Here is a 10,441-nt window from a genome sequence, read left to right as displayed (position 1 = left end):
CCGAGAGTCGAGAGGCTCTAAACAATGTGACTATACTAGTCGTGCTTCACCACGTGAGGCGCGGCGTCGAAGCCCATTTGGACCGCGGAGATCGATGCTGTTCGCTGAAGGCGTGCATCATGGCTCCGAAGGTCCAGATTTACTTCAGTTCGATGTCGGGGCTCGGAATCGTCTGTAGACGACTTTCGTTCCTGGCGGGGTGTTGTATCCGGTAGAGCAGTTAATGCTGCGATCTGTTGAGACTCAGCCCCGCGCTAGGAGATTCGTTTTATATTTATATAATACACGAACAATGTGCCAAAAACTTCTTTATGTATCAAACTATAATCATTAATGTGGACATTGAAATAAAATGTAAAGTTAGCAAGTTCAATAAAAATTAATTGTAAAGACCTGTTAAAACATGAAGTTGTGTAAAACAATTTACTCTCTACATGTATCTATCATAATATGCACGGCTAAAATAAAATTTACGGTTTTTCATCGATTTCATAGCTATGAATAAGTTTTCTTTTAGGATATAAAATTACCATACTTGCTTTCACAACACAAGTATGGTTATTTTCATTTGGAGTCCCATGGCTGTAATTTTATATTACTTGAAAAGTTACCGTTTAAAAACAAAAAGGTATATATAGGGATTCATATATTTTTCCTTTTTTATTTACATAAAAAAATCTCATTATCATTATTTCCCTGGCAGGTCTGGTCCGTAAGAACATGAAGACTTGGCAGTCCCGTTTCCTGGACTACTTGAGCGACTTGTGCATCTCCAACAAGAAGGCTATTGCTGTGACACAGGAGCTCATCTGCAAGAGTGTGCTGTGTGCCAATAACTCGGATATACTTATCGAGACCAGGTATTTTAATATATAATTCATTTATATGAAAATACCGAAGGGTTACTAAAAACACGTTGTACCCTTGCTTTTTACTACATATTTTTAACATATCAGGAAAATGTATTAGCTATTAAAGCTCTCCTTTAAGTATATAAACTGAAGGCTCAAATAGGGGGAATAGTGAAAGAGGTGATCTTATAAAGTACATCTTTTTGTACATAATATGAATAATATTACATATTTTAACATAACAAAATAATTATTACATTGCATACAATGCATGTACGTAATGTAACACAAAACATTTAAATTCTCTCTTCAAACTGAAATTATAGATTGCTATAAAGCGCTATTTTTAGTTCATCAAAGCAGGTCGATTTCCTACTTTATACTTTTGAAAATATTTTCTGTTTTAGATTGGTATCAACGAAATACGAAAAAAGCAAGACATTAGACCCGGACGATCCAAAATATACTGTTGAAGAGGAAGTCATGCTGCTGTGGAATAATAAGAAGGTATACAATGTTTATTTAAATTACCATTTCGAAAACCTTTTGGTCTAACATAACATTTTAACAGGAACAAATAAGTATTTTTTTCTGTCAGCGATAAGCCCTGAATCTTTACTTTATATGCCAACAAGGTAATATGAATTAAGAATATAAGCAGCTTTTTAATATCATTGATACTTACATGTAAAATTAACGACAATGTGTAATATTTATAACTCAAATTAATGAGAGTGAGCTATAAATATAACTATATAGTTATAATAACTATTATAGGTATAAGTATAAATAAATAAAATTTTACATGAACGTAATATTTTCAACTTATTTTCTTTATACTTTTCAAAATGGTCCCTTATGTTTTAGTTAGCAAAATACGTATTATTTCAACACTTTGAAGGAATCAGAACAACTCAATCAAAAATACAGAACCTTATTCGGATTTTCTTTAATTTAATTCAACCCTCTATTCCCAGTGCTCCCGTCTACTATCAGAACTCGCAGCCGAAGCCCGAGTGGACCCTAACAGCCAATCTGCGGCCATCCTGGACTACTACCGTCACCAACTGGACCTGTTCTCCAACATGTGTCTCAATCGGCAGTATCTGGCGCTGAATACACTGTCACCGCAGCTGCATATACATCTTATATTGAAGTAAGATTATTTATAAGCAGTTTGTAATAGTGTCAAAAGTAACATTTTAGCTTATTATAAGGGAATAGAAATAATTCACTTTGACAATATCTGTAGAAATGAATGTTACTGACAATGTCAGACCCTTTGCGATGCGGCTAGAAGTGCCTTTCTTTATGGGATGATATAAGGTTAAGAAACGCTTGGCGCAGTCAGTCCGTGGACTTCGTTCTTGTTTCGACAGGACATTAAATTGGAGTGCCACGGCTAGCATGTAAACATCTTTGACTGGTAATAGTTAGAAAATCTGAGAACCAGACTTACCAAGACGTTGCCCGGGTGCCCGGTTACCGGGGTTTCAGGAAGTCAGATAGGCAGTAGCTATTGCAAAGCATTCCAGATTTTTTTGCAAATCCGATAAGTAATAGGCTAGCCATATTTTTTATCATACGTCTGTCAAAATCATCCTTACAAATCCATGTGTTTCTTCACAGATGCATGTCAAACGCATCCCTTTCCTACGAGGTCCGTGCATCGTTCTGTCGCCTCATGCTGCATCTGCATGCGGACAGAGACCCACAGGAGCCGGTCACGCCTGTTAAATACGCGAGGTTATGGACTGAAGTCTGTGATAGAATACATATACATGAGTGAGTGGGCTTTTGTTTTATTTGTTGTTGAATTGAGTGTTTTAGTAAAGACAACTGTACAATAAAATCATAACAGAAGAATCGAGCAAAACTAGGTACAAGAATTAGTAAGTCAAATAACTAAACCTACATTTTTTGAGGGTCATTCAAATGGAAATATCTTGGTTTGGTGTATACTGTGTAAACGGAAACTATGTATGTTAAGTCATATGCCCAATCCATGTTCAATTAACGGGCAAGAATTAAAATGTTAAATTATCCAAAAAGTAAACTTATAGGCACTGTTAGAATATCCCTAACCCTTATCCGACCGGCACATAAGATCATTTCACATTCAAAAAGCTATTCTAAATACAATCAATTTATATTTCCAGCTACCAATGCGTGAAAGGCGGTCCGGACGCGAACAGGGAGAAAGTCAAGGAACAATTTGCATCCACTATCCGCTTTGTAGAGAACTATCTATGTAACGTCGTCACTAAGACTTGGTATTTTAGTGACCATGATCAGAATAAACTGACTTTCGAAGTTGTGAAGTTGGCGAGAGAGCTAATCTATTTTGGATTCTATAGGTAAGTTAATAGGGTTGTAATTACTTTAAAAATATTCTGTAAAGTGGGGAGGTTAAGACTTGATACTTTAGTGACCATGACCAGAATAAACTGACTTTCGAAGTCGTGAAGTTGGCGAGAGAGCTGATCTATTTTGGATTCTATAGGTAAGTTGATAAGGTTGTTATTTCTTTAACTGTTGGGTATGATGTTGTTAATAAATCTTGGTATTTTTACTCTTTTTTTATTCTCACTATAAGAAACGGGGATGTCTGGTAACTAATATTAAAATAACTCGTTTCCAGCTTCAGCGATTTGCTACGACTAACGAAGACGTTACTGAGCATCTTGGATTGCGTCACTGCTATGGACCTGCTCAATGAGACCAACACACTCTCCGGGGAAGTCGAATGTAAGTACTAGCTGTTTATATTATATGTTTTACTGTTACATTTCATATAGTTTGTAGATCTAGAGAAATTTTTGGGAAAAAATCTTGTAAATAAGATATGTTCTAAAATGGTAATTTTGTATCGCAAGCAGCTCAGGAAAAGGAGATAAAGAAACGTAAGTATTGACATGAGTAGATAATAATATTAATATTCTGTAAACTGTGAACACTTTAAACCCGAAATTCACCTAAGCGGAGACGAATAAAGCGAGGTCTAAGAGATTTTTACGTCCGTATGGAGGGCACAACATGCACTAGTTTCTCCAAGAATTACAGAAGTTTATTTTCTACATTACAGCCGAAGGTGGCGTGTTACGCAGTATCGGTGACATGGGCGCTGTAATGACATCTATAACTCTCGGTGGCGTAGCCAGAAATGTAAGTATTCATTTAGCTTAGGTTAATTTCGACAAATAGGAATAGGAGATTGAGAAGCTTGTCAGTTTTAAACCAGCGGTTTTTTGCTGTTTCAATCGAATGTCGGGGTTACTTCTATATGCATCTGAAAAAGCTCCTCTATAGCATGTTTTACGTACATGATATCTTACTGTTTTTATGGTTTTTTACTGAACTAATTGTCAACCTTATATAATTTTTTGATTTTATTTTTAAGCATTTATCATAAAATAACTTCCGCCCGCAGCTTCGCCCGCGTCATGTTCGGTTATATCGCGTTTCCAAGAGAACTCTTCGAAAGTCCGGGATAAAAACTATCCTATGTTCTTTCTCAAAGTCAACTCTATCTCTGTACCAAATTTTATTAAAATCAGTTCAGTGGTTTAGACGTGAAAGCGTAACAGACAGACAGAGTTATTTTCGCATTTATAATATTAACTAGCTGGTGCCCGCGACTTCGTCTGCGCAGGTTTAGTATCAAAATCAAAATCAAAATCAAAAGTCATTTATTCAAAGTAGGCTGAAAATCAGCACTTTTTGAACGTCAAATCTACAAAAGACAGCCCCCAAAACGCCCGCCCTTCACCACTTCCTATGTGTTTTTGCTGGGAAGAAGAAGTGGTGGAACAAACTCCCCAGCAACACAATTCTGTCTGTATGGTTTGAAGAACCGTATACAAAAAAATAAATAAAAATATCACTCAAAATTATACACATAAATTTGTATAAAAAAAAAAAAAAAAAAAAAACAAGTAAACATGTAATCATGTTAGCTAGTACACACCTTTCCCATACCTATTACTCAAGCAGCTACAAAGAAAAAAAATGTCGGAAAAAAAAAGAGAGAACATAATGCCTCCATTCAGTGAAAATAGGATAGTTTTAGGGCGTACTCAGCGACATGCGAAACACGACGTGTTTTTATATATATAATATGTATAAAAAAAAAAAAAACAAATTTACAACATAAACAGTGAAAACGGTGAACTAGGACTACTGTTCAAATCAAAAGTCATACACATTATATTACGAGTCAAGAAAATATGTAGTCAGCAAGACGACCTGGTACCACAAGCAGCACCCGTTCACGAGCATAACGCGAGGATCAGCCATCGCCCCCCTCGCACATTTTTGAGGGAGGGAGGCAACCCGACCACCGACGCTACCGCAAGCAATACCGTCTAAGGGAGCATGACGACTTGCAACCACATAACAAGAAAACAGTTAATACTAATAGTTTTACAGTCGCTAGTAAACCATTTACAAAATTGCGAAACAACTCATCGTGAAAACAGTACGATGGTGATAATCTGTCTGTATACATACAAAATGGAAAATGTCACGTATAAAATAAAAGTAAATCACATCAACTATCAATGATAACTCTTGAAGCTGTCCGGTGTTTAACATGAGGACCAACTACTCTTATCGTTTATGTAATCATTTACAGTATAGTAGGCTTTCTTCGACAGAATAGATTTGACTTGGACTTTAAATTTATCAAATGGCAATTCTAGTAACGACTGAGGAAGTTTATTATAAAATCGTATACCTAGCCCCTTAAATGTTCCATGCACCTTGTGAAGCCTGTGAATGGGTACGCACAGTTTATGCTTGTTCCTAGTGTTGATACTGTGGACATCACTTTTCTTAGTGTAGAGATGAATATTCTGCCTAATATATAGTATGTTAGCAAGGATGAATTGAGATGCCACAGTAAGGATACCTATTTCTTTGAAAAGCTCCCTTAAGGAATGCTTGCTACCTAACTGATATATTGCACGAACGGCTCGTTTCTGTAGTACGAAAATGTTTTCGATATCTGCAGCTTTGCCCCACAGTAGAATACCATAGGACATAACGCAATGAAAGTAACTAAAATAGACTAGTCGAGCTGTGTCTACGTCAGTGAATTGTCTTACTTTTCTGACGGCGTAGGCAGCAGAACTAAGCCTTCCCGCGAGGCTAGATATATGCGAGCCCCACTGTAGCTTTGCATCAACTGTTATTCCCAGAAACACTGTTGACTTCACAGTTTCAAGAACTTCATTATTTAGGATAATATTAGGTCCTAAGTGTTTCACATTAGGCAAGGTGAACTTAACACATTTAGTTTTTTTAGCATTAAGAACTAAATTATTTGTTGTGAACCAGTGCGTAACTAAGGAGAGTGCACTATTCACTTCATCAAATTGCTCTCTATTCCTATCAACTTTGAAAATGAGAGATGTATCGTCTGCAAATAATACTATATCACATATATTTTTCAAATGGAACGGTAAATCATTTATATATACTAAGAATAAGAAAGGACCTAAAATAGAACCCTGCGGCACGCCTAATTGAACTGGTAGGCCTGAAGATTTGACACCGTTGATGTCTACGCATTGCAATCTATTATTTAAATATGATTCTATGACGTTCAAAGCTCCGTTTTGAACGCCGTAATAACGTAACTTGCGTAAAAGTGTGTCATGTTGAACGCAATCAAAAGCTTTGGAGAGGTCGCAAAAGACTCCTATTGCGTTTTGAGAGTTTTCCCATGCATTCAAAATATGTTTTAAAAGAGCAACACCAGCATCAGTGGTCGAACGACCTCGAGTAAAGCCATATTGTTCACTATGGAGGAGGCAATTTACATTAAAATAACTGAGCAACTGCTTGAGTATTAACTTTTCAAATATTTTACTAAACGCAGGTAGAATTGAAATTGGTCTAAAATTACCAATATCCGACTTGGTTCCTGATTTAAACAAGGGAACGACTTTACTTTGTTTCATGAGGTCGGGAAATACACCAGCATCAACGCATTTATTGAATGTGACAGCTAGATAAGGGGCAACAATGTCAATTATATGACTTAAAAGTTTAATGGAAATACCCCAGTAATCACCGGTGTTTTTTGCCTTGAGAGTTTTGAAGACATTGATGACGTCTTGCGGCGTTACATGCTCAAACTTGAATAAGAAGTCACACTTGGGTACACAACTACGCAAAAGCTTCTCAGCATCAGTCGAAGAAGAATTTAAGGAGCGAGTTGTAGCTATGGGTATATCGGCAAAGAACTCGTTAAAGGCTTTTGCTACGTCGTCCGCATGACTAACAAGTTTGTTATCGATTAAGATCTCCAACTTCTTTTCATGCCTGACCGATTTACCAGTTTCGTTATTTATTATTTTCCATGTAGTTTTAATTTTGTTATTTGACTTTTTAATTGTATCGCTTAAGAATTTAGATTTTGCGATATTACAAACCTTTTTAAATAATTTAGAATATTGTTTAACATAACTAACAAATGCATCATCAAATTGATACGTTTTTATTTCATACAGCTCATACAGCCTCGCTCTACTTTTATAAATACCTGTGGTGGCCCATTGATTAAAGTTGGCCGAGGTACTTTTAATTTCCAAAGTTTTGGTTTTAAATGTGGAATCAAATTCTTTCTGAACAATACCGAAAAGTGATCCATAGATGGCATTAGGATCCTCGTTGTTAATAATGTTGGGTTTAATTTTTTTAACTATATTACATTTAAATCTGTTACAACGACTAGCTGAATGGGGCCTGCATTCAATTTTAAGTGGACTCGTATGAATTACCATGGGAAAACTCACTTTTTGGCCACAGTGGTCGGACGTGAGGTCGTTAAAGACTAAAGTATTATTTGATTCAACAGAATCGGTAAATACATTATCGAGGCAAGTAGAAGAAGACTCCGTTATTCTCGTTGGTTCATAAAATAAATTCACTAAATTGAAAGACTTAAATAAGTTCAAAATTCTAGTAGTTAATGGAGAAGCCTCCAAGATATTAACATTGAAATCACCACATATAATTTTACATTTCTGACTTGATTTTAATTTATTAAGTGAATCTTCAATTACCGATTCAAATATACTGAAATCTCCCTGAGGGGGGCGGTAAACGCAGATATTCAGAGTATTTCGAACAATATGTTTACAAATTGTAGCCTATGTGTTATTCTGATGTATAAGCTATATTATTGTAAAGTTTCATTAAAATCCATTCAGTAGTTTTTTGTTGGGATGAACTCAGAATGATACTTAACAATCGTATAGGGTTTTCTTTACATATTGTATACGAGTGACACAACATAATTTTTTCTTACATCAGCAGGCAGGCAGTAGTTCAATACCACCTGGTGGGGGCGGAGGCCTGCAGCGCAGCGCGTCGGCGCTGCTGCTGGCGCGGGAGCACCCGCTCGTCATGGACACCAAGCTCAAGATCATCGAGATACTGCAGGTGAGGAGTAGGGCAACCAGCAAGCCGACCCTACGTTGGAAAAAGGGTACGTAGATAGGGTATATAGATAGCATCGAAGCTACAGGGACTGCATAATGAAGGTACAATTCGAACGTATACTATACAGAAATTCGGTCTTGTAGTACTAGAACAGGACATCATTACAAGTGAACAATCTCTCAGAGTGCTGATTTCGAGTTTGCTAGTACGTTATCATAACTCGGTTCAAATAAGTGTGTTAACACAAACCTTCTTGGGGACACGGATGTTTTTTCTTTTGTTATGTTTTTTAGGAAGTTCGTTATGTTTTTGTGAGAAAAAAAATGCTAACCTCAATATTTTTGAAAGGACTGGAGCGTGACATATGTATGGCTTACTCACTTTTCCTGTCTAACACGTGCAGGGTTAATTTTTATCGTTACTCTTTATATTATTGTGGCTTTGTATCTTCGTATTTCCAGTTCATCCTAGACGTGCGGCTGGACTACCGCATCAGCTGTCTACTGTCGATCTTCAAGAAGGAGTTCGAGCAGGCCGGCGAGAGGTCGGCTGATACCATCGGCCGGGCTGATGTGGAGGCGATAGGCCTTCAGGCTGAAGGGATCTTCAGCTGTCGGTGAGTAGGGGAATATCGGTGACAAGGGGGGAAAGTGGGGAGTGGTAAATCAAACAATAAAAAGTCAAGTGGGTTTAGAGAAGGATGGGAAATCAGTCAAGGTTAAAAAATATCGATAGCAATAAATATTTTTTTTTACTTGGGTATTATTGGTACCCAGTTGAAAATGGTTTGTTTGATTTATCCAGCTTTTCATGGGTTATTTGGTATCTATGTATCGTATTTAACATTTAAAACTTTTCAGTAATTACATTCCTTAGATCAACTACATATTCGTAGATTTCTTTAATATTGGCTAACTTAATAAAATGATAATTTTCTCTTAAAATTTCCACTTTATTCTACATAGATCTTAGTTCAACTGAAATTCTCTATACCTTTATAAAATATTGTAAAATTACTACATTTACTATTCCTAAATTTCTGTAGCATATTTGTAAATTGTAAAATAAACATTATTACAGGTTCATAATTATTGTAAACTTTGGTATCTCTATAAAATTTGTATTTAAATATTCTATTGAGTTTGAACCAATCTTAAATATCTTAAAAATATATTGTTTTCTGAGTATTATAGCAGTTAACTGTCTAGGGTTGGGCAAATTTACGACTAATTTATCGACATCGATAAACTATCGACTTCTTTTATAGTTCCAACCCTAACTTATATTAGCTTGTAAGATTTGTTCAAGCTCTCATTATACATTTCATATTTGTCTCATAATAAGTAGAATTCTGTATGTTATCGTATAAGTTGGTATCACTATCAGTGACTAACGCATGTTGACTGGTGACGGGGCGTTAAACTAGTGGTCATTGCATATACCTACATAATTTATATTTTTTAATTTAGGTGCATATTCAAATTGTTTTTTGATACAATATACTGTAAAAACACTTTGGATGAGTTTTAGAGATGGTTTTATTGAAATTCAAAAGATCGATATATTTATTAGAATCACTTTTGTCAAGTAGAAGTTTAACAATTACATAAAACGCTGTTGATGTCTTCACTGTAAAAACTTTAAGTCCACTCTGATTATTTCAAAATTTATATAATTAAACCCTTACGAGACATTAATGAGAAAGGTAGGTGAATGATACTACATAAGGGAAGTATATTAGAAAGGGAGTGCATAAAAAAGTAAATAAGGAGACGTCACAATTAAATTTATGTAGTGCGCATCCCCACAATGATAGATAGGGGTACTATAGATACGGTGTATATGTAATGACCACAACAACATAAAGAAACTGATTGTCAATAAAAACAAGAGGGAAATAATAACGGTACTAATGTGATATGTTTTTCAGAGCAATACAAACTGTGCCTGACAGCTGTCTGCCCAAAAATGTAGATTTGTTAGTAAGATATAGTACTTGCATGCGATCACTAACTTGGCATGGGAACGGCTAACTAATCGCTTTGTGACTTGCGTACTTTTTGCTCCTTTGAACTATGTGTCAAGTCTATTCCTGAGGCAACTGGTTTCCGATCTAAAAAGGTGCTTTTATAAATCTGAAG

At 35.9% G+C, this 10,441-nt stretch overlaps 1 protein-coding gene and 1 pseudogene across 6 annotated transcripts in view; both read left to right on the top strand.

The window, feature by feature from the left end:
- LOC124642840 overlaps window positions 1–267 on the top strand; it is a 3,907-nt pseudogene extending 3,640 nt beyond the window's left edge.
- The window catches only part of LOC124642746 (inositol 1,4,5-trisphosphate receptor), a 105,703-nt gene that overhangs the window by 60,064 nt on the left and 35,198 nt on the right, over window positions 1–10,441 (top strand). For 3 of the 6 annotated variants that reach the window (XM_047181372.1, XM_047181373.1, XM_047181371.1), the window contains exons 16-25: window positions 704–860; window positions 1,259–1,358; window positions 1,829–2,007; window positions 2,481–2,636; window positions 3,011–3,208; window positions 3,493–3,599; window positions 3,937–4,016; window positions 8,172–8,300; window positions 8,762–8,916; window positions 10,231–10,278. In XM_047181372.1, coding sequence (XP_047037328.1) covers window positions 704–860; window positions 1,259–1,358; window positions 1,829–2,007; window positions 2,481–2,636; window positions 3,011–3,208; window positions 3,493–3,599; window positions 3,937–4,016; window positions 8,172–8,300; window positions 8,762–8,916; window positions 10,231–10,278 — 1,309 coding nt within the window. The remainder of the gene's footprint in view (window positions 1–703; window positions 861–1,258; window positions 1,359–1,828; window positions 2,008–2,480; window positions 2,637–3,010; window positions 3,209–3,492; window positions 3,600–3,936; window positions 4,017–8,171; window positions 8,301–8,761; window positions 8,917–10,230; window positions 10,279–10,441) is intronic. The other 3 variants (XM_047181376.1, XM_047181375.1, XM_047181374.1) reach the window with 1 other exon arrangement.

The sequence above is a fragment of the Helicoverpa zea genome, chromosome 25 (assembly GCF_022581195.2).
Source record: "Helicoverpa zea isolate HzStark_Cry1AcR chromosome 25, ilHelZeax1.1, whole genome shotgun sequence".
In the NCBI taxonomy this organism is placed as follows: Eukaryota; Metazoa; Arthropoda; class Insecta; order Lepidoptera; family Noctuidae; genus Helicoverpa; species Helicoverpa zea.
This window is presented reverse-complemented; position numbering and strand designations above follow the sequence as displayed.